Below are 23,995 nucleotides of genomic sequence, written 5' to 3'. Positions count from 1 at the left end.
TGAACCCATGCACCTGGGGGACGGTGTCTTACCAAGGCCTTGAACTGCCATTGCTCCAAGACCAGCTCGAGGAGTCTCCAGTTTCGTGGGAGTCAGGCTGAATCCAGGGCCCCAGGCGCCGCAGGTGCAGGGCAGGTGGGGGAAGTGGGTGGACTGGGAAAGCCAGCATTTGAGGATGAAGCACAGAGCACAGTGAGGCTAGGCTAGTGGTGATGCCTGCTGCCCTCACTCTAAGCGTGGGGTCTTTACAGGCCTGGGATCAAGGGAGCAATGGGAGTGGTGTCACCCACAGGCACCTCCAGTGGCCCTAGTGTGTGGCACGGGAATGGGGACAGGGAAGCAGCAGAAGTTACTGGTGCAGGGGGTGTGGGATGGGATTAGATGGAGATGTTGAATCCAACGTGTTTGTGAGAAACCAAGAAGTCACCTGAGCACCTGGATGTGTGGGGTTCACCAAGTGGGTTCTAGGGTCTGAAGGGCACTTGTTGCAAATTTGGGGTTCGGGGTCAGGGGATTGATATCACTAAAGTAGAACTTGGGGTCATGTGCTGGTGCTGTGTCACGAGTGTCGACATCCAGAGAGGCACCCAACGTGAAAAGGAGTGGAAATCCTCAGAGACCCCTGTGGACCCTCCTGCACTGAGCTCACAAGGCCAGTCTCCGAGCCCCACAGATTCTCATCAGTGACGTCCTCATCCCTCCATCAAGCACCACAGATAAGAAACCCACACCCTTCCCAGGTACCCATATCCCAACCAGCAAGGTGCCCAATCACAGACACGTAGGGCCACCCAATTTCTGACAACCATCCAGAACCTAAATATCCACACAATGTCCCCCAAATTCTGGTTTGGGAAGCACACTTAAAAGGGGGGAGTGCCCTGGCCAGTGTGGCTCAGTTGGTTGAGCACTGTCCCATGAACTGAGAGGTCACCAGTTCAATTCCCGGTCAGGGCACATACCCAGGTTATGGGCTCAATCCCCAGTAGGAGGCAGTCGATTGATGTTTCTCACAACCATGTTTTACTCTCTCTCCTTTCTTCTCTAAAAAAAATTAATAAAAACATATTTTAAAAGGGGGGGAGGGGCAGAAACAGCCTAAAGCAATCCCACGAGTGGCAGGGCCAAGGGTCATGGGCTGTCAGATCACACACTCACTTCACTTTCATGTTTGAAAATAGACCATAACAGGGCAGAGTGAATCATTAGTAAATGACAAAAACACACCTCTAAACTACATTTGGATTTTTATGTTCAAAGTTGTTCTATGAAATTTAAACACACTCCTGTAAGAGGACCAATTATATCTACACATTTCCACAAGTGAGTCATGCGGACAACCGAAAATGACCTCAAGGTGTCCAGAGCCCCTTGAAGCTCCCCTCATGAGCACATCAGAGGTGGCCTGGGACAAGGGGAATATTGCTTTATTGCATACCTTGCATATTCAAATGAATACAATAAACCCCTTTTAAAAAGTAAGGCACATGAAAAGCCTTCTGTGCAAGTTCTGTATTATTTTAAAATTCCTATTGGCTAATAAAAGTATTTCCACTATAGAATTGGAGCTACATAGAAAAGCACATGATAAGTGTTTGACATGCAGAATACCTGAAACATTATCATATCTTACCTCATGGCACAATTAAACAGTCCCAAATCAAATGTCTGTATCTGAATAACAATATGACTATTGTTACAACTGCAAAAATGTTAATCAGATGATCCACGTATGTACAGTTGGGTCCCCAAGTATTAACTATATAAAGACAACAGCATTTGTGCTCCGTTTCACTAACGGTAAGAGATTTGGCATTTTCAGTCTTTTTTTTCCGTAAGTCGTGTTGCTATTTATAAAAGGCCAGTGTTATACGATGCTGAAGACCATGGAGAGATACTGTTCGTATGACACCTGAATCCAGCCGTCCTGATCTGTATCGTAGCGTCTGAATATATCTGTCAGTCTCTGAGGAAGAAAACCACAGGCATTTAGATCTTGATATTAAAGGAACAGAATAAATTTGGCAAAAAGACATTTAGGAACCCAATTTCAGCAGCACTCATGTTTCCACATTCCCTAACTGACAAAACCAGCACAGAGAGGCACATGTGGGGGATCCTTGTCTGATCCCAAGGCCCAGCAGGTGAGGGCCAGCGCACATCATGCAAGGGCCGGACTCCCTTCGCCAGCTCAGGGTCCATCCTGCCCCCCACCTCCTCCTGTCTGCCGATCCCCAACCCCAGGGCTCCACCTTAATTTATTCATAAGCCTGACCATCTAGGTCAGGTCAGGTCAGAAGCAGGAGCCCACCAGGACTCAAAGGCAGGGACATTCAGGTAAGGGCTGCCCCAGAGGACAGGGCTGCAACCACAGCAGATTCTGAAGAATTATAATGACAAGATAAGAAAACAACGCCCAGGTTCATGACGGCCTTGGTGCCCGGCCAGCTGCCCAGGGCGGGGCCTGGAGAAGGCTGGAGCCTGGCCATGTGGGCTGCGCCTGCCAGTCTCCTCAGGGCTCCCTCGCTGTCAGCCAGGAGCGTCCCAGCATGTGTGCAAGACAGCGGCAGGAACCACCAGTGGCTTAACTCTGGCTTGAAGAACAATGGGCAATCTTTCTTTCTCCTTTTGATTTTTTAAAATTTATTGATTTTAGATAGAGAGGAAAGGAGGGAGGGAGGGAGAGGAAGAAAAAAAGAGAAAGAGGAAGAGAGAGAAAGAGACATGAATTGTTGTTTCACTTATTTATGCATTCACTGGTTGATTCTTATATGTGCCCTGACAAAGAATCGAACACACAACTCTGGCATATCAGGACGACACTCTAGCCAACTGAGCTACCGGGCAGGTCTGGGCAATCTTTCTTTATGTTTTAATTGTATTTTTCCAAGATTTCTACCAATTTTCATGTTATTTTATCAGAAACAATTTTTGAAAAGCCTTTTCCTTTTCGAAAAGAGGCAGAAGGAGGAATATATTTTCAAGGCTTTTTGCTCGTGGCCCGCAGTTTTCTTTTCGATGCCCCACCTCTTTCCAGCATTCAGGGTCATTCTGGAAGGGTGGGTGGGACTAGAAACTGGCAATGAGGCCCTAGGCATAGCTGGAAGCCTGCCTGGAAGCAGTGGCTGGCTCGGGCGAGCTTCTTGGGGAGAGGCGGCGGGTTGGGGGGGTGGGGGGGGTGGATTCATCGCATCACCCCAGTTGCTGAGCCTACCAGTATATGCAGTAACCTTTGCTTAGGCAGAAATACAAAGATCAGATGTTTACTACGGGCCATAACCTCAAATGAAAGTCCTTATTCTAAAGCAAATCAGATACAGACCCTAATGAGATTTTACACTGCACCTTTCCCAGGGTGTTCAAACTGCTAACACGTCACCCAGCCACACAGACCGAGGCAGAACGAGGTCAGGCTCTCCTGTCCCAGCGATCTGAAGCGTAAGAGTTAATAAACCTGGGTCTGAAGCGACCAACACACCAGATTTCTTCACTGGTAAAGAAATCAGAAAAACTTCACTTTTGACTGACCTATCATTTGAACAGGAAAATTTAAAAATGTGAGAATGTTTTCAAAAATTCCAAATTACATTAAAAAACCTCATGCTGTTCAGTGGATCCTAAAGCTGACAAGATGGAACCTCAACTTGGATTCAAGTTGCAATGACTTATCTTCTAGAGATGGGCCCTACTGAAATATTAATGGAAAAACACTCTTTCCCCTAAGTGGAATTTGCTCCAGAATAATGCCGGGTGGGGGTTACAGTTATAATAATTCAATGGCCATGGGTGATAATGTTGAATCTGAGACATTGGGTTCATTTTACTGCTGTCTCTGCTATTATTTTTTGGGGAAATTTGTCATAATAAAAATGTTTAAAGATATAAGTTTATTAGTTCTAAAGCTTAAAATATATGGAACTCGGCTCCCTACCTAGAAACAGGAGCAGGGACCTAGAAACAGGGTGGGAACAGCAGCACAGGCTCGATTACTCTTCTGTCTTAAGAGGGCGTCTCTGGGTGAGCTCGTTAAGCTCTGCACTTAGTTCTCTTGGAGGGAGAGTGAGGCCGTAGCATGGACATCTCAGAAAGGTGTGGGGAAATGGGGCGGGCAGCGGTCAGCAACTCAAGAGTTCCACCAAGACTGCGCAAGGACCCAAGGGTTTGGAGCAAGGTTGGGGACTTAGAGCTCACCTCACACAGGAAGGCAGGACAGAGGGAAGCCACATGCAAAGTTTACCCATTTCCTCAGAAAGAAAATACAACAAAAATAGCAGAGTAAACAAGTAAATAACCCACTGTTTATGGGAAAACAACCTCTTCTGAATGGACTGCTTTATAATATTTGCAGGGGGAGGAAGAGCACCACTGTTTACACCTCAGTGTAACAGAAAAACATAGATACTTCTCCAAAGACAAGACTTTTAGAAGATCCAGGAACTAATTTTATACGTGTCTGACTCCATTAAATCCCAAATTCCAGAATGGCCCTTCCCTTTCTCTCCGCGGAGCCCAATTACCTGCAAGACGATGCAGCCCTGGATGAAGTCGTCAAAGGCGATCTGTCCCCGTCCTTGTCTGTCAAACTTGCGGATGAGGATGTCATGAAACTGGTCAGAGAGCCGGTAGCCTTGAAAGGGAATCAGAGTAAATAGCGTGCCAGGGGAGGGCGCTTCCTCCAGGGCCCGCTCGCCTCAGACACATGCCTTATCACAGCTCAGGATAGGCGGTCTGGGCTGGGGAGGGAACACACAGCACACATTTATTCCAACGCACTGTGAGCTCCGAGAGTCACTCAGTGGTGACCACGGCTGGCAGGCCAGAGCATCTCCCTGGAGGGGAGGAGTAACTGGAGGCAGGACCACACTGCAAGTTGAAGGATCCCGTGAGCTCACTAGTTCACATCACACCCGAACTCCGGAAGGTGGCTACTCCACAGACCACCCCACAGGGCAGCCAGGACCAGTTTCTTGAATGCAGCGCAGTGATCATTTTGAAAAGCCCTATAGCTAGCTGGAGCGTGATCCCATACACCAGAAGGCTGTGGGTTCCATCCCCAGTCAAGGCACTCATGGGAGGCAACTGATCAATATTTCCCTGTCACTTTGATGTTTTCTTTCTCCCTCCCCATTCCTCTCTCTAAAATCAATAAAAACATATCTTCTGGTGAGGATTTTTTTAAAGCCCTTTACCGACAGATTTTATTACAGTTATTAACCTAGACATGAACGTTCTGAATAATTCAGCTGCCCTGGGTTAACTCATCACTACAGAATCTCGTTTTGAAAGATAAAATATCACTGACATCTTCCAATTAAACAAAATGTAAACCTAAGGAAACAGATTCAGTGATAGGTATTTCCCCATAGAAATGAACTGATTAGGAAATTGAACATTACAAGGAGTAATGTAGCCTCACAAAGTTCAAAGCCACTACAGGTTCATCCAATGTTACGCAGAGGGTCACCAATTCCATTTTCAATGTACAATTGTGTCTTGAAAAGATCTCCAGCAGGAAGGTGGCTCTGAAGATGTGGGACACCCCTGGGGGCCAACTAAACCAGGACACCTACTGCCCTCCCCTCGTCACCCCACTACCTGTATCACCACGGTATCCTTACTTAGTCAGGAGACAAGATCCAGGTGCCAAAATATTTTTACTGATTTTCAGTCTTGCTGCAGTCTTTGCAAGGAAATGTACACCCACTGTCTGAGTGAATTTCACAGTTAATTACCTGTATGAACACTTAACACTTTACTGGAAAAGATTCAAACATGCAAGCATGTGATGGTACCTTTCTGAGTGGCCAGTGTGCTCTGCACGCCTGTGACTTACATCCAGGGTCCCCCTCCCTGCAAGTTGAGTAGAAGACAGGATGCCCGACTGAGTCAGAAAGCGACAGCTGCCACTCCTCCTGCCCCTATGATTCTCATCTCCTCACGCCAGCACCTGTGCCTGTGGTCAGGTAAGACCGGCCAAGGCTGGTGAGGGCTGAACTTAGGACACAGTGACAAGGCCGTGCCCATTCAGGGTGCAATGGTCTCCTGCCCGACTGGAAGGACAGATAAGATAGTAACGATGACACAGTAACTCCACAATCCACGACAAGGAAGCGACTTGTGTCACCCCTGGCATTAACTCCCAGTGTCCCTGGTCCTCAATATTACTGCAGGGAAAACAAAAGTGAAGGAAGTCAGACTAGAAAAATAAATGATGTACAAGCCATGGAAAGAATATTTATCCGAGAGCCCAAAATCTGGGAGCAGTCAGTTCTCTACGAGGTCCTTCCAGTAAAAACCCAAGTAACAATAACTAAAAGGAGGTGCCCTCTGCTCATGGCCCTGCCCCCACAGCCTGGGGCCCTGGTTGGGACTGACCGCCCTTCAAATCTGGAATGCTGGCCCAGTGCCTCACCCTGACCTGTGGCTGAGCACCTTTCTGCTTTAGCATAAAATGGGGGGGGGGGGGGGGGGAGACTGCAGCAAAAAGATGGAAACCAGTGATAAGTTCAAGGTTCATTACACTTTCACAAAGTTTTCATAATAAACACTGCACTGGCTCGGTGGCCGCCGCCAGGGCCACGCGGAGGAAAGGGGAGTTGGGCCCGGTGGAGCGGCCCCCGAGGCCTTAGTGCTGAGTAAACTCTGCCCCGAGCTGGCCAGAGTGAGGGCTGGGCCTCGTGCACCTTCTCCTTTCCAGGTCTCTGTTCATGGCATATGGCACCTACTAATAAAAATTTTTAAACGAACGGACTATCAAATCCAGAATGTGTGCTGGTCAGTCACACAGCGTTGCCAAGGTTGGCCTGGACACGCCCCTGGAGCTGACAAAGATCAGAGGGCACCGAAGTGCTCAACCCCGACTCCCTCAAGCCTCTGCTGAGCTAAAATCATCCCCCTCTGACCCAAGGCAAGATACTTATTGTTAGGGGTCAAGGCTGAAGGGAACGTTTTGCTTCTGTGGCACATTTCCTAAGTTACAACAGAAAATCTTCCAAAATAATCAACATGGGAAAATGACGACAATGTTCCTTTCACAGAAAACAAGGCTTCGGAGAAGCCCTAGGAAAAAAAATCAAGAACCAATCACAGGAAGAAACTTTTTGGAATAACTGAAGAAATGCTGCAAAAGAGTATTTACTCTCCAGAAAAAACTCAGCAGTCAGGAGGGATCTCAGCGCCGACAGCAGGAAGGCCTGCCAGCCCTGACGGGGTTTCGCGGGGTCTGCGCAGCTCCGCCGCAGCTGCAGACACCCTGGGTCTGACCCCGGCTGGGAGGCCTGAGAGTCTTCGCACCAGGAACTCCGGGGACCCGGTGGTCACAGCACTGAGTGAAAAGAGGGCTCTGGGCCTCGCCAGGTTAGAAAATGCAGTTCTGTGCGTGTGATATACCTGAGGTCACAGGGCTAGGAATCACTCCTAGGATCTGGGCTCCTCCCAAGTTCTCCCAGCCTGCAGGCCCCTGGCTGCTTCCCTAGGCCCCCATCAGCCTCCCACGTAAGGGCAGAGCAAGATTAGTTGCATTCTGAGCTCCAACTCTAAGGACCTGAGGGCACGTCTTGCCCAAACTCTGACCACAGCTAGTGAGCTCCAAACAGCCTTCCTGTGCCATCAGACAGCCTCCCCCTGGTACTATGTCTGAGCCCCTAAGGCAAGAAAAGAAAGCGACAGAAAGAGGAGACAGTCATAGTGTACATAGCCAGAGAAAAATGGAGCGGGCAGGACCATGTTCACCATACTATAAAACTCGAAACACCTAGAAAATAGTACATTATAATCTAAGTTTTATTTTCTTCGGGAAGGCATTTATAAGCAGCCTTTTAAGAAAAACATAGAGCCCTGGCTGGTTTGGCTCGGCGGATGGAGCATCAGCCTGCGGACTGAAGGGTCCCAGGTTCGATTCCGGTCAAGGGCATGTACCTGGGTTGTGGGCACATCCCCAGTAGGGGGCGTGCAAGAGGCAGCTGAATCAATGTTTCTCTCTTATCAATGTTTCTAACTCTGTATCCCTCTCCTCCTCTCCCTTTCTCTCTGTAAAAAATCAATAAAATATATTAAAAAAAAAAAAAAGAAAGAAAAACATAGAAGGGGTTTTGTAATATGGGCCCAGTGAACACTAAACCAAGTAAAATTGTCTCAAATTAGAATCTCAGTGTAACTTCAAACCTTGAACAAGACCCCAACATTTCAGTTTTTCCTCTACAAAAAAATCCTAACTTCCCTCAGATCCATGCATGGGTATCAGAGGCCCACTGACCCACTCCGGAAAGGTACCATGTGCACACTCCTCACGGCACGGCACACGCACACCCTGACACGCACTTGAGAATGGGAGCTCGCGCTGACTTCAATGTTCTACCTGAGGCCCTCGATATGCGCTAGAGCTTAGGGAATCGTCACTTATGGGTATTTTATCATCTTTCTGTGTATTTTGATGTTTCATGAAATATATGCTAGCCTACACTATCTTTTTCACTTACTTTAAATTGTTTCAAAGCTACATTCTCAATGTGCTTGTGACGTCATTTCAATTCACAAAAGATAAACGATTGCATAGCCCCTATCTCATTTTGGATGAAAAACTGCATTTAAAAGATGCATAAAAGTCTCCTCCAATAATAACAAAATATAAGTCTGTGTAATGTAAACAAAAATTTCACAGAGTCTGGGTTAAAAAATCAGTAAGTTGAACAAAGTAAAAGAACTTCAATGGTACCTAGGTTCCAAAATGAAACATGCTACACAATCAAGGTAAGTGAATTACCAAAACCTGAAAGTGCTTGCTTGAGCTCGTTCTTGTCAATCATCCCCGAGTTGTCCCTGTCGTAGGTGCGGAAGACATTCTGCCAGTCCGTGATGTACTTCCAGACGCCTGTGAACTCGCTGAAGTTCACACCAGCCTTGTTCTCACGGTCAAACATTGCTGAGGAAAAAGGAGCGTAAGTGGTGCCCAATGAATGGAATCCCGATGTTAATCAGCAAGAAGCACAGCCCCAGCAGTTACCTCCCAGCATGGACTCAGCCAGCAAAGCCCTGAGTGCTGCTAATCATGCTCATTAGCTGAGTCAGGGGCAAGATCAGCTCTGCTGGGGTGGGGCAGGGGGCCTGTCACCCAGCCGCAGCCCCCCATGAAAAGGAAAATGGAAGCAAAACACACTATTAGAGCCACAACAAAAAGGATTCTTTACACTAAAGTAGGTTCTACAGAAGCACGGCCACTTGCGGGTGCTCTGAAGATGCCAGAGCTAAGTGCCCCTTACTCCCAGCTCCTAGTTCTGGGCCTAGAATAGAACATGGGGCCCCCTCCATTTCCCAGGACCGACATCCTCCAGCGGAGTCACTCAATGAGAAAGAGATTCTACTGGCTTTAATGTTTTCTTAGAACTGCCTTTCATTTTTTAAAATAATCATCCCAATTCCAGGTCCAAATACAAAAGAACTACCACTACACTTACAAAAAATTGCAAAATGGCTGCCCCGGCTGGTGTAGTTCAGTGGCTAGAGCATTAGCCTGCACAACAGAGGGTCTCAGGTTTGATTCCCGGTCAAGTGCACATACCTGGATTGCAGATCCGACCCCTGCCCCCAGTTAGGGACCACGTGGGAGGCAACCAATTGATGTGATGTTTCTCTCTCTCTCCCCTCTCCCACCTCCCTTCCATTCTCTCTAAAATCAATGGGAAAAAATATATCCTTACTCCTCAGGTGAGGATTTTAAAAAATCTATTAAAAAATTTGCAAAATGGCTAAAATATATGATATAAAAACTGTATGAATAATTGCCATAAAGAAAATGATAAATCATTTGGTGTCTCTTCAGGCAAGGCGATGATGGAAGCCTATAGCCTGAATGCTCTCAGTCTGGTCAGAAGTACACTACACTCAGTGAAGCTTCATGTAATAAAAAAGCTGGGGATGGCTCCAGTCAGTGGTTACACAGGATAACGGCTGCGTGTGGGGCGTGCAGTCCGGTGTGTTCATGAAATCTTCAGGGTTGGAAGGAACGATCGGACATAAATTGACAGTAAAGAGTCAGTGAGGGGACAGAAGGGCGGATGAAGGCCCACACCTGACTGGAGTTGGGGAGAATAAGGCAGGAAGCACAGGCTGCACCAGCAGCCCACCCGTCTGCCTGCACAGGCAGGACACCGTCACCCCTACTTACATATGATTGACCTGACAGTCACAGGATTAAATGGAGTCCAGGTGCCTGAAAACAAACAGGAACTAAAGTAAAAAAAAGCGATTTGTACCTTCATTGATTTTTACATTCAGTAAAAACAAAGTCAAAAAATGCTTTTAATGTGGGGGAAAGCCGTATCTCTGCCCATCCCCGACTTGTATAAAAAGAACCCTTTTTAAAATACACACACACACACACACACACACACACACACACAACCGTTGCAGTTCTGGGTGGGACACAGAGAGCCACTCCCAACCTTTGAGCTGCAGAGGGCTGGAGAGTCTGCAGGTGCCATGCTTCACACTTAGGGACACTGGGCCCTGCAGCACCTCCCAAGTGCCACTCCCACCCAACTCAGGGCTTGTGCAGGCTTCTCTCACCCTCACATGTACCCCTCCAAATGCATGCACACCCTCCACCCAACTCCTACCTCCCCTTTAAGCCTTGGGTGAAATGCTTCCTCAGGGAGCTTTCACTGAATGCCCCACTCCAGGTCGCTAAGATAACTCCATATGCTCTGCCCGCACCTCTGACTGCCCCTTCAGACACCTGCAACGGCCATTACTCCAAGGCCAGTCCTCCCAAGAGAATAGGGGCCACCTGTCCCCGGGCATGACACACATGAGTGCTGGACAGCACCTGTGTGCAGGTGTCACAGACCTTTGGGGGGAAGGTAGGCAGGAGTATGTATAGAAAGGTATGAGGAAAAGTCAGTATTATTGGAAACCAGTATAAAAAGAAAACTGTTAGAGGAAAATTCCACATACAGGGGACTCTCACTGCTTCACCCATGCCTGCTGCCCCCTCCCTCCCTTAGTGGCTCCAGGCACTGAACTGGTTTTCACAGAAGATAACCCTTCACTGACCAGAAGCCAGAAACCACAGGCACCCACTGGAATCCCTTCCTTCCGCCCTGTTCCCTCCACCTGATGCAGACTAAGTGGCCATAGGGGAAGAGTTGTGAGTTTGGGCTAAACTGAGCTGACTATGCAGAGCTGGAGGTTTCAGAGATGAGGCTGCACCCACAGTCCATCCCAACTGCGCACATCAACCCAGGCCGTCAGCAAATGGCTTGGGGAACAAATGTTAAACAAGAGCAGTACAAGTAAACTATTAAATACGGCTGCAAACAGTCACTCTCGTGGTGAGTGCACAGATGGCGCACCTCAGGGAGGCAGGCCCAGGGGACCCAACTGTGCTGGGGAGCCTGAGGATTGGAGGGTCTGGGGCTGAATCAATGACGTGACCTGGAAGGTGGAGCCAAGGCTATAGACATCCATTTGTCCTTGTTAACCAAATGGGACCTAACTTTCTACAGCAGTGGTTCTCAACCTTGGCTGCACATTAGAATCACCTGGGGATCTTTTTTAAATCCTGATTTCTGGGCCTCATCCTCCAGAAATTCTGTTTCTTTGTTACGGAGTGGGGCCACGACATTAGTAACAAAGAAACAGAATTTCCGGAGGATGAGGCCCAGAAATCAGGATTTTAAAAAGATCCCCAGGTGATTCTAATGTGCAGCCAAGGTTGAGAACCACTGTTCTACAGAAACCAGGGGCAATAACAACAGCCAACAGGTAATTGACTCCTTGTTGGTGCTAGTTCTGTGGCCTGGTTCCCAGGCAACATCAAAGCTTACCAACCCACAACGAAGCCTAAACGCAATGCGCAGACATTTCACATTTTGGTTAAACATTAAATGCACCTGAGCGTCAGCCTGGACACCTAAACAGGCTTCTGCAGGAAATCACACTGAATGCCAAGAAAGCAATTCCAACAGCACTTGCTGAAGGCAGAGGAGACATCTATAGGTGGGTTTTGTCCACAAGCCCTTCTCCTCCAGCGAGCCTCTACCTCAGCTTTCCTGGGCCAGCTGCAAATTCCAACACATTCCCATCTGCTCCTCCCAGTAACCACCGTGTCCAGGAATAATTGAAGCAATAGATTTCCTGTCAGACTTTTCCATAGAAATATAAATTCATTGTATAAGTCTTGTCTCAACTTCATCTCAACCAAAGAAAACAGAAACATACTATTATTTCCCCTGTAAGGTGAATACTCAACATTTCACCGGTAATTTGGGAACAGTACTCAAACCTTAAGAAGCATTGCTGCACGAATGGTGTCCTTCTGGAACACGCTGCCGTCTGCGGGGTGGTCGGTCCGTCATCACCGGGGGCTTCGGTGTTTTCCCACTTAAACTCCAAGTACATAAATGAGTTTAGGAATTTATATCGGCTCCCTCTCAACAGGGGAAATCCCACTCTGCTCTGGGATAATATATTCTGTCTTTTTACTCTCCAAGGAGTTTTCTTTCTTGAAATTATGTCCTATTGACCACAAATTTTGGTTGATGTAGACTTCAGAGATGGTGAAGGGTTAAGTCCTTAGAACATCCTGCATAGGAACAACGGAAACACCCAAGTACTTGGAATCTTTTTTGGGGGAAAGAGACTTCCCATCATCACTGGCGACCTCTGCACTTCCCTACAGCAGACCCAGAGTCCAGCTGCCCCGGGCTGTTTTGCCAGAGGACCTTGTGAGGAGGGGGTGGAAGCACCACAGGGTCCAGATGCGGTTCAACGCATGGTTTGCGAGGACTTCGGCGCCTCTTCAGGTTCAGCAAAATCCCACATTTCACCCGTCATCTTCAAACAGCTACGACTGGAAACACGGCCTTTCTGAAAAGCCATCTGAAGACTGACCGACGGTACAATGCCTACACCCTTTGATCTGATAAATGCCCCTTCTAGAAACCTGTTCCATGAAACTCTGGGTCCAATCACTGCAGTAGTTACATTAATGAAAATGAAAACAATCCAAGTGTCTGAGGTGAACACGGTAAACTCCACTCCGGTAGATCCAACAGTGTCTTGCAGTTCTGGACCAGGCAGGGTGGGAGCTGGTGGAGATGGGCTTGGCTGGATTGGAAAAGGGATCTCAACTTCCAGTTGTCCTGTTTTTACACCCAAAGAGAGACCAGGAATGCTGTGACCTGCCCAAGTCCAACCCTCCTTGTTTCTATCTGAAACTCTGGTGGGTTTCTAGGAAGAGCAGATGTGACAGGCTGCACTGAGGGTCCCCAGACCTCTTTCAGGCTCAACAACTAGCTAGGATGACAACATTCACGGTCAGTTTGTTAGAGCAAAAGGACAGAGAGTAAGACCAGGAAAGGCATGAGGATAAGTCTGGGGGGGACCAGGCACTGCTTCCAGAGCCTCCCGTGAACTCACACAGGACAACAGCTGACGACACACATGAAGTGTTGTCCACCAGGGAAGCTCCCCTGAGCCTGGGAGTCTGGGGTTTCTTTTGGGGATCAGTCACGGAAGCTCCAGTTGCCAAGAGAAGTCAGGTGCTTGCCATCCCCAAACTCTCAGTGTGATTTATCCAAGCAAATGGATGCAATGCGCTCAAGGCCTTCAGTGGGCAAAACACTCTGAACAGTCAGAACATTCCAGAGGCAGCCATCATCCAACAGACCCCTTCTGGGAACGTGCAGGCTCTGAGTAACAGCCTGCTGAGTCAGCCTCACCCCCATGCAGGCAGATGGGGCTGGGGCGAATCTCACTCCCTCTGCTGTGTCTGGGCGACAAGCACCATCACCCACGATACTGGGCTGGGGCAGGAGAGGGATGCACTGTAGGGGCTATCTGCTAGGATGGTATCGTTTCTTCAAATATGGGCTCCCTAAGATAGCTGGAACTCTATTTTAGTAAAAATACCTTAAAAACATGAATTGCTATTTTTTTATAGCATAGCTAAAAATGCCTCCTCAAAAAACATCAATATCTTATGTTAAAGCAAATCTTAAAGCACAAAAAAGGGACTAGAGCAAATTTTAAAAAAACACCTAATGCCGGAACCGGTTTGGCTCAGTGGATAGAGCCTCGGCCTGCGGACTGAAGGGTCCCGGGTTCGATTCCGGTCAGGGGCATGTATCTGGGTTGCGGGCATATCCCCAGTAGGAGATGTGCAGGAGGCAGCTGATCGATGTTTCTCTCTCATCGATGTTTCTAACTCTCTATCTCTCTCCCTTCCTCTCTGTAAAAAATCAATAAAATATATTTTAAAAAATAAATAAATAAAAAAAATAAAAAAACACCTAAAAGCAAGATAGTTTGTGAAAGGTTATTTTAAAACGAAGGCACAAGAACAGCCTTCTCTCTCTTCAAACCCACTGACCACACATGTCCTGAGAGCAGTCATTTTTGGAGGCTTTTGTACAAAGGACTCAGTGTGTGGGACCTACAAAAGCCCTTTTCCAAGGTGGTTTCAGCTCGACTTTAACAGAGAGCATGCCAAACCACAGGTCTAACTGAAGTGAGAGGCTATGCTGTTCTGTAATTTGTTTCCCACCAGCAATAAACTAATTAAAATGATTTTCTGAAATAGCCCAAAGTCCAGTTCTAATATGAAAACAAAACCCCATTCCTGCCCTAACCAGTTTGGCTCAGTGGATAGAGCGTTGGCCTGCGGACCAAAGGGTCCCAGGTTCGATTCAGGTCAAGGGCATGTACCTTGGTTGCGGGCACATCCCCAGTAGGGGGTTTGCAGGAGGCAGCTGATCGATGTTTCTCTCTCATCGATGTTTCTAACTCTCTATTCCTCTCTGTAAAAAAAAAAAAATCAATAAAATATATATTTAAAAAAAAAAAAGCCCATTCCTGGGAGAAAAATCAAAACTGAAAATAACTTCTATTGTATCAGCTACAGGAACTCAAGGAGGAGTGAAAAGAACCGACGTTGTCTACCCAGTAACCCGCTGGCCCTCATTTAGGAGACAGCTACAAAAATGTTTATAGGAGCAGGAGAGAAAGGAACACATCAAAGAAAAAGAAATGCTGTTCAAAGGGGGCACCCACTGATGTGGGAGGAAAGGGGTTTGAAGACTGGTGGGATGGGTGGAGTCCACCTCACAGCCAGGAGAAGCCGGCACTCTAAACAGAAGGAGCAGAGACTCGAGGCACTAGAAGCTTTAGGTGGTCACCTACATGAAGAGATGGTGGGAAAGCACCAGGCTCAGTGAGGGCCTGACTGAGCAGTAAACCTGAGATGGAATGTGAGCGGCAGCCCTGCTGTGCACCAGCGCTGTGCCCACATGTAGTGGATGTTCAGTAGGTGATACCCATCATCATCACAGTCATTAGGAAAAGAAAAGCCATCAAAGACTCCAGCTGGCTCTTTGGACAGTAACAGTGGCAGTAACACCACTATTCCCCATCCCAGCAACAACACTGAGGCTTGCTTTGTGCCAGGCTCACACCAGCGTTCTGCATGCATTTTCTTGATTTACCGGCCCAGTAACTGTGGGACACAGATCCAGAAAGGTCAAGTCCTTGCTCAAGGCCACATTCCTAGAACTGGTAAAGCCAGGACTTGAATCCAAGCAGGCTGACCCCATGACCCCATCGAGCCCACCCCTTCCAGCAATTTAGAGTATTTGACCATCACTCTCAACTAAACAGATTTCACACAAACCTGGGCCGCACTCTCAAAACTTATAGCAAATGAACAAAAGGAGATGTCCAAATGGATCACAAATCAGTCCTCACTCACTTCAAAAAAGCTCAAAAGAAAAGCCTTACCCAGTAGGGCACTCTCACTGTGGTGGACAACATCTGTAACATCTGATCACAATTAACATATGATGTGAAGAAATCACCCGTTTTGGTCAACACTTAGGAAGTTTTAACCCAGGATTTGCCAGACTGTAGCCTGCTGGTTTTCAGTGCTCTGGATATCTCTCTAGTTAACCCTGTCTTCTCCTGGGCTAGTGTAACTCTGATAGTACTTCCCCAATTAATCAAGTTGAAATGGGCAAGAACTCAACTCCATTGAGAACTGGCAACACACCACCCACAAGGGCTGTAACCCTCATCCCTAGCTGAATGCCTATAATTCTGCCACTGACAAGACCACCTCCCCACAGTCTGGTGGCCTCTGGGACCTCTGTAATCCTCTCCAGAAGGGTCGAAAAGATTACCTAAGAAATTCAATGATCTTCAAGACACCTGAAGGATATCTGTAGAAAGCTAAACTTCCTATCCCTCCCAAAAACCTACCCTCTAACCCGCATTTCTCAGCCAGCGTTTCCCTCTGCTCATCCACACAGTTGTTCCGAAAGGCATTTGGAGTGGCACTGACAACAACCAAGAAACCGCTTGGCAAAATAAATCAGAAGCACCTCCACCGCGTGCCAATAATAACAGTTAGGTGTGTCAGGCTTGCAGTGCAAAAGTCCTGGTGGCCAGGTCCCACTCACCATTGGAGAGTGCTTGCTGCAGCTCATTGTCGGATATCACCCCGCTTCTGTCTTTATCAACCCTACAAAATGAAGACCAATTCAGCTGGTGATTAACAGTGGATGAGAAGCAAATCATGGCAAGCACAAACGTTTAACCCCACTGACCATCCTGCATGAATTCCGGCATGTTCCTTCCTCCCACTTTGTTCTGCTGGGGATTAAGTAGCCCTGGAGCTCCTTCACTCCACCTGCTCCAGTCCAGTCGGTTCTCCCCAAAGTGGCCTAGTCATTTTTTCACTCTCCTTTTCCTTTCCCAGGTCTTTCTCTTTGATTATCCCTTGACCTGAGTTATGCCTGCACCAGTTTCTCTCTTGTTCCTTTCTCTCAATCAAGTCATTCCGTGACTATGAGTCACTCACTGTTCCTCATTCATTCACCGGAAAGACGGCCATGGTCAGGAGCCCAGGTAAAAGATCACCTGTCCCGGCGGCCATCACGTTCCAGCTTCTTTCCTGACTGCTGGCATTTTAATAGCGCTGGAGCTGAGTCTTGTTTCTGTTTATCTAAAACTAGCATCGCCAGGAGACTGTCCCGGAGGAGCAAGAACCCGCCCCTCAACTGCGGGCACTCGGCTGTTAGGGGGTAGGGGGTGAAGGTAGAGCTCCAGGGAGTCTACGGAAGGCGCCGCACCTCGGGAGGGGCCGGTGCGAAGGAGGGGCCCGCGGCGAGGGAGAGCCCTGAGACAAAATGGGACACAGGGCGTGGGACAGGAGGGGAGTGAGCAGAGCGGAGGCCTCGGGAAAAGGCGGGGGGGGGGGGGAGAATGGGGCAGGAGGCCAGGGGAAGGCTGGGGGAGGCGGATCAGAGACCGGGAGACACGGGGAAGAGGAGAAGGTGGAAAATGGAGCAGGAGACTGCGGAGAGGCCGGGGGTGGCCCGAGTGCAGACTGGCGGGGGGGATGGGGCAGGAGGCCGGGAAGAGGAGCGGAAGCCGGCGGACTCCCGTAAGCGCCCGCGCGCCCGATCTCACCTCTGGAAGACGTTCCACAGGAAGCTCTGGTCCGGCAGCGCCGCGCCCACGGGTGGGCCGGGGCTTGGGCCGGTCCCGGGGCCCGGGCGGTAGGGGTAAGCGGCCATGGGCCCAGGGGTGCGGCTAGAATGGGGAGTCAGAAGCGACACGGAACGCCTCGGGGTAGCTCCACTTCCGCCTCTGCTGGGGGCGTGGCCTACAGTTACGTCACTTCTGGGGAAACAGGAAGTGCGAGTCTCCGGGAAGGTCACGGGGCCTGACGCTGCCAATCCCTTCGCGGCCCTGTTGCCAGGCAACGCCAGAGTCAAGCCGCTCTGGGGGCCAGCGGCCTCTGGGTACCGCTTGCGTCAGCCTTGCAGAGCGCACATGAGGGGAGGAAGGGGCTCCACTCGGGCACGTTTAATTCCTGCATCCAAAAAAGGCGTGAAAGCGTAGGATATCGAGGGGAGAACGTGTGTGGGATACCCTTGCGCTTCTCAGGGTTTTCCAGTCCCTGTCCCCGCCCGCTTCCTCAGGTCGGGTCACCGCGCGCTCTTCCCGGGCCTCACCAGCGGCTCTCCAGTGCCTGCGTACCCGGGAACCCTCACACTCCCGGCCGGGCTTCTCCCCTTCTCCCGGTAATTGACACCGACCTCAGCTGGACGGTGGTACCACTCGGAGCGTTTTTAGCGAGGTCCCCGCTTAAGGGCACTCGCGTCCCCGTTCTGTGCGCCAGCCTCGCCCCTCCCACCCAGGTCCGGACTCTGAATTCGTTCCAGTGCTTCCGTAGACTTCCAGCTTCGCAGGTTTTTAAATTCTTGACTCAGTGATGGCTGACTTGTTTCATCCTCAGAGCTGGGGAGCATTTCTTACCAGAGTGCGGAAGGACCAGGAGCCAAGGACATGGCGCTTTATCGGAGGCACCTGAGACTTTGCTCCCTGTGGACAGGAATCCATTATTCAGCACCCTGGGCACAGCTGCAGCTCATTCTCCTGTCACCCTCTGCCCCACTTAACACAAGGCTACACGCTGGAGAGTCCCTTCAAATCCCACAAAGAAATTAAGATATTGTGTGCCTTTGGCAGTCACCTAAGGCAGCGGTTCTCAACCTGTGGGTCGCGACCCCTTTGGCGGTCGAACGACCCTTTCACAGCGGTCGCCTAAGACCATCCTGCATATCAGATATTTACATTACGATTCATAACAGTAGCAACATTACAGTTATGAAGTAGCAATCAAATAACTTTATGGTTGGGTCACAACATGAGGAATTGTATTTAAAGGGCCAGAAGGTTGAGAACCACTGAAGGTATTAATCCTCAAAACTCTTCAACAGTGTGGATTTTTTCTGATTCAGTGAATTAAGTGGTTTCTGGTTTTCTCACATTCACATCACTTGTGGAATAGGCCTACCTTTGACTTTCCAGTCCAATTTGTAAGTGTTCCGGGACAGTATACACGGGGAAACTTCAGCAAGAAACGTCTGGGCGGCTGCAGAGGGCCCTGCCTCCCTCCCTCCAGCGTCACTGGCTCCACCAACCCTTGGCCAAGTCTCCAGCCTGGATTGGCACAGCCAACACCATCTGTGGGGCTTGGAAGGACCCCATTATACTTTCTGTTTAGTTCTATGGGTGGGAAACGATTCGTTTGTGGTAAGAACCACTTACTGGAAGCTTACACTGAGCTAGATTCAGTGGTTCTCAACCTTCCGGCCCTTTAAATACAGTTCCTCGTGTGACCCAACCATAAAATTATTGTCGTTGCTACTTCATAACTGTAATGTTGCTACTGTTATGAATCGTAATGTAAATATCTGATATGCAGGATGGTCTTAGGCGACCCCTGTGAAAGGGTCGTTCGACCGCCAAAGGGGTCGCGACCCACAGGTTGAGAACCGCTGAGCTGGAATCTACCCTAGTGTTGGTTGCTTTATGTAATCCTCATACCAGCACCTTGTAGTACCAAGGTCCACATTTTACTGAGAAAACTATGGCTGGCCTAAGGTCAAACAGGCAACTGATTCTGCCTTCTCTTCCTGCATTACCTCAGTGGTGGCAAGACTGACTCTTAAAAGGGACAGTACTAGGAAATAAAGGTTTCTATAAAAATCACCCCTGCCCCATACATATTCACCAGGCTAGCCCGGTGCACTTGCAAACCAGGCAGCCTCAGTCCCTCCCATCACCGAAGCCCCGATCTCCAAGGAACCTCAGGCTCTGAGAGGCTAAGTCTGAGCACTACCTGTGGGTTGCACACCTGTGCTGCACTGCTCGGCACAACCAAGCCTTAAGGTCCTCACCATGGACCTTTGCCATTGCTGAGAGGTGTTGCCTGGGGTCCTGTCACCACATCACAAAGATGTACAGCACAGCACCAACAATGACCACCTTCTCCCAATAGAAAGAGACAGATCATCTGCCCCTGGTCCTCCTGACTCAGTCACTTAAAGTATTGATGCACTTGCCACTATCTCCTTGCCTATCTCAGGATTCAATTCCCTCCTAACCAGGTCTGGTCTAAGCTTTCATTTAGATGGTGCTCCTGGATGGAGGAGGAAATAAACTGAAAGACAACACTGCTTTCTTCCCTACACTGTTTCTCTCTCTCTCTCTTTCTCTCTCTCTCTCTCTCAGTCCAATGGAATACTTAAAAAATAATAAAAAATAATAACAACTTTCTGGAAAAAGAAGAAAAAAGCCTGGCCACCTTGAGAATCCTTCCCCTCCTGGGAATGTCCCCCCGCCCCCAATGACCCTCTCCAGCCCACCCCTGCTCTCTGCCTCATGCCTTCACCACCCTATAGTCTGTGTCCATGCGTTGATTGCATATATGCATACAAGGTCTTTGGTTGATTACCACCCACCCACCAACTCTCCCCCGTCTTCGCTCTGAGATTCCACACTCTGTACCAATATTGTTGTTTCATGTTGTTCCACAGCTCTCTTAAGCTGTCCTACTGTTTTTTAATTGTTTTTTTTCTTTTTGGTTCTCTGATTTTTTTCTTCCCTGCCCTCTCACTCACTGATCTGATCCTCAGTTTCCCCTAATATACTGTGTATTCCTCCCAATGTGTTCTTTGTTTATGCTATCTTATTATTTCCATTTTCAGATTTACTGTATCTTTTCTCATGCTATTGAGCATCTTTACCAACATTATTCTGAACTCCATGTCAGATAAATTTCTTAACTCCATTTATCTCTTCTGGAGAATTTTCTTGTTCTTTCATTTGTATTTTTTTTTTTTTTTTGGTCTCCTTATTTTGGCTCTTTGGGTTTGTGACTGTGTATTAGGTAGATCTGCTATGCCTCTCAATCTCTAGTACACTACGGTGTCAAACACTGTTTCTAATTAGATCAGGCAAAGACTCAAGAACTTCAGTGGCTGCCTCTGTCTGCAGATTGATTGGATTCTATTTTGAGTAGTCCTCAGGCAGTCGACCCCAGGTATGGTGAGTTTTGTCAACAAGGTGAAGCAATTGCTTCTGCCTGGAGGCTAATTGTTATTCTCAGTCTCTTAATGGGCCTCAGAACCTCCACACTGTGGGGCAAGGTGTTTTCCAATAGGGTGGGTCAACAGTCTTCCCCTCAAGCAGAACCGATTGGATAGCAAATATCTGCGTGAGAAAGGTGACCTCCACAGCATGAGGGAATCACTCAGCACAGGAAACTGAGGTGTCTGCCTTCTGAACTTCAACACTAGAGCCCCCACCCTGGCTTCTGCTCACATAGCTCCAGTCCACTCTGCCCTCCCTCTGCCAGAGCACAAGGTGAGTGGCTGAACATGGAACTTTGCTTGTTGGCCCTTTCAAAGGGTGCCTGCATTTCCCAGCCTACTTTCTCTGGCAGACAGCAACCCTGCTGCTTTTCACAGCCAGATGTTATTTGGGCCTTTCTCAGTTCTGGTGCTCTCTGCTTGGGGGCCCAGCTTGGGGGATTAGACCCAAGAGTTCTCAGTGGCAGCCCCCCACAGCTGAGATCTCTCTTCCCTGGAACTTCAGGTATCTATGGTTTCCCAGCCAGCCTTTCCTGCCTCTGCCCTTCCTACCAGTCTCTATGTGGTCTCCACTTTCTGGCCTTGGTTATCAGGGTTCTCTCCAGCTAGTCTTCAGTTGATTATTCAGGATGTGTTTGTGTTTTTTTTGTATTTCAGTTGTAATTCCAGTTTGGTCCTGGGAACATGTCTGTAGCATCCAGTTACTCTACCACCATTTTTAATCTCCTCTCAATTACCTCCTTCATGTTTGTTGGACCACATCATTCTGTGAAGGTGGTTTTCAAAGTGTGGTCCTTGGACATGTTAGAAATGCAGGATTTACTAAAGTTCTGGGTGGCTAACGACCCCTCAATGTGATTCTGATGCACACTCAAGTTCCAGAACCACTGTATCAGGGATTGCAAAGTCGCGATGTTCAAATCCTATCATTCCTTTTATTTACAGGAAATCCTCTGTAAAGAATTTTCACCAATCAACTAGGTTATTCTGGATTGCAGTTTATAGAGAAAAGGCAGGATAATTGTTCATTTTCCTTTAATTGTCCATTTTCAGTGTTAGGAGTTAGTGCCCTAGTTACTTCCAAGAGTGACAATTACGTTTTTGTTTGGCTGTTTTTATTTTTAAACTATTATACATTGTTTTTAGTATGTTCAGTGTTTCAATCAGATGTGATCATTATTGTTGGCTAGCTCCCAGGCGCCTGACATGGTTCCAGCAGTCTTTGATGGTGTCCTGGCTCTCTGAATCAAAAAAAACATTTGAGGCTCATGTTGCAACTGCCCCCCGCTCCCCCTTCCAGGAACCAGCAATTCTTCAAGGAGCCCTGGTTTCTTTCAGTGGGATATGATATGCAGGTCACAATCCAGGTGCTTGGGGTGTCCACTGTTACTAGGGCAGAGCTAGGAAATGTGTATTTTTTAAAAGAACAAAGAAAAGGATGAGTTGACACTTATTTCTGTGCCAAATTTAGTATTACAGGGTTTTCACCTGTTTTTGAACATTTTCTTTCTTAAAAAAAAATTTAGTTTTAACATAACATTAGTTATGAGCTTTAACCCACACTATACAATTTCAAAAGATAAATACCAACATTACTACCAATAATGAGATTACTGATTGAAATTTAGGATTTCTTAGTGACTCTATTGTAGTTAATTTACTAAATTGTAGACTCAATGAACCTTGAAATAATGTTCTCCTCTGTCTGACTGTCACAGTTGGATTTGCAGTTGGGTTGCAGACACTTGATGCTGTCCCTCAGCACTCAGCCACTAGCTTCTTGCTGAAAGAACCTGCAACTCTGCTGAGGGCTCTCTGGTGGTAGAAGTGTGGCATGGAGCAGGGCCAGGAGTTCTGGCACCCTGGATGCAGCCCTCAACCCATGAAACACGCCAGTCTCCTTTCTGGTTAACTGTGCCGAGCCAGCTCAGCCAGGTTTGGTGAACCTGAGAGGGGGCGGTGAGGGATTGAGAAAAGACAGACAAGAGAATAAAGCTGGGTCTGGGTGGGATGCTGTCCTCTCTGATGGAGAGCTAACAACAGCGCCACGGCCTGAAAGCTGTCTTTATTTTATAGCCAGATTCCAGGAGGCAAAGTAAGGGCGTGGTTACAATGTTCTTGTGAATTTTGAATCTACTCAATTACTTGCACCTGATCAAGCTTTGTTTACTTGCTGCACCTCCCGCAGCCTATATCACTCAGCCACGTGGGATCAGGTTTGGACCATGAGGTCAAGCTTACAACTATAGCCTTTGGCTATAATTGTGCTGGGAGGTCTTTGCCCTCCAAGCTAGGACTTGCACGTGGCTTTGCCACGAGAGGACTGTGCCTTCTCATTAGTTCGAGGCTTGAACCTGTCCAAACACTGTGCCACAGCCCTAAGAAAGGGAATTTGACAAAAGGTGACTCAGCAATTCTACGCCTAGGACTCCACCTCAAAGAAACTGTCAAAGAAAAACGACTTCACACACAGTTATTCATTGTGGCTTTGATTACTGGCAAGCCACTGATCTTTATTGAGATGGCACTCCTAATTCACTAGCGTACAGAATTTTATTTAAGCACGTCTGTGAGCTATTTATTATACATAATTACAAAAGAGGGTCACCTCCGGTCTCATCAGTAGGAGCGAATGGCTGGGGGAACTGTGGCGCAGTCAGTCTCATTTAAAGTTTTGTCGATTACAGGTCTGTATTTCAGAGAAACCTTAAACAGAAGAGTCGGTGGTAAGTTGAGGCACAAAAATGTACTAACAGCACTATCATATGATCCTGAAAAATTAACCATAAAAGTAGATTGCAGACAAATATGCAGGCACTTAGATAAAATCCTGGATATGCTGTCATACTTAAAGTATCTCTGTACTGTGTATTTACTTCCATTGTATTCTACTTGCAAGTGAATATTTACATATACACACATAAGGAAAAAATTGTACACATTCACAAAATGAAGGAAATATTTCAAAATTACAATATTTCTAATTGGTGAACTTGTAAATGTCAATTTTCTTTATTCTTCTTGTACTTTCTAACATGAGCATGTATTTCTTTTTTTTTTTT

The 23,995-nt window shown here is 47.8% G+C and overlaps 2 protein-coding genes across 7 annotated transcripts in view; both read right to left on the bottom strand.

Moving 5' to 3' along the window:
* Positions 1-1,230: 1,230 nt before the first annotated feature.
* On the bottom strand, positions 1,231-17,662 carry PDCD6 (programmed cell death 6). 6 transcript variants are annotated; one of them, XM_059694601.1, is made up of 6 exons: positions 17,461-17,655; positions 16,449-16,510; positions 10,163-10,207; positions 8,768-8,920; positions 4,518-4,627; positions 1,231-1,966 (listed from the first exon to the last, which is right to left on the bottom strand). In XM_059694601.1, the coding sequence occupies exons 1-6, from the start codon at positions 17,565-17,567 to the stop codon at positions 1,868-1,870; spliced, it is 576 nt and encodes a 191-aa protein (XP_059550584.1). In that variant the 5' UTR covers positions 17,568-17,655; the 3' UTR covers positions 1,231-1,867. The 6 variants fall into 6 exon arrangements, with proteins under 6 accessions (XP_059550584.1, XP_059550582.1, XP_059550585.1 ...); XM_059694599.1 differs by having other exon boundaries at positions 8,762-8,920; positions 17,461-17,654; XM_059694602.1 differs by lacking the exon at positions 17,461-17,655 and adding an exon at positions 16,909-16,930 and having other exon boundaries at positions 8,762-8,920.
* Positions 17,663-23,406: 5,744 nt separating this feature from the next.
* Positions 23,407-23,995, bottom strand: part of SDHA (succinate dehydrogenase complex flavoprotein subunit A) — a 30,670-nt gene continuing 30,081 nt past the window's right edge. Inside the window, exon 15 of the mRNA XM_059694597.1 lies at positions 23,407-23,639. Within this exon, the coding sequence (XP_059550580.1) occupies positions 23,553-23,639 (87 nt within the window). The 3' untranslated portion in view covers positions 23,407-23,552. The remainder of the gene's footprint in view (positions 23,640-23,995) is intronic.

The sequence above is a fragment of the Myotis daubentonii genome, chromosome 4, assembly GCF_963259705.1.
Source record: "Myotis daubentonii chromosome 4, mMyoDau2.1, whole genome shotgun sequence".
Classification (NCBI taxonomy): Eukaryota; Metazoa; Chordata; class Mammalia; order Chiroptera; family Vespertilionidae; genus Myotis; species Myotis daubentonii.
The sequence above is the reverse complement of the archived record's forward strand: the minus strand, read 5'-3'. Positions and strand labels throughout refer to the sequence as shown.

Bases quoted from the DNA above. Each gene is read 5' to 3' on its own strand.
- PDCD6 (XM_059694599.1), bottom strand. From the start codon at position 17,567: ATGGCCGCTTACCCCTACCGCCCGGGCCCCGGGACCGGCCCAAGCCCC. The intron at 16,511-17,460 runs GTGAGATCGGGC...TTCATTTTGTAG, and splicing joins CTGTGGAACGTCTTCCAGAG to GGTTGATAAAGACAGAAGCG. The intron at 8,921-10,162 runs GTAAGTAGGGGT...CTTTTTCCTCAG, and splicing joins GACTGTCAGGTCAATCATAT to CAATGTTTGACCGTGAGAAC.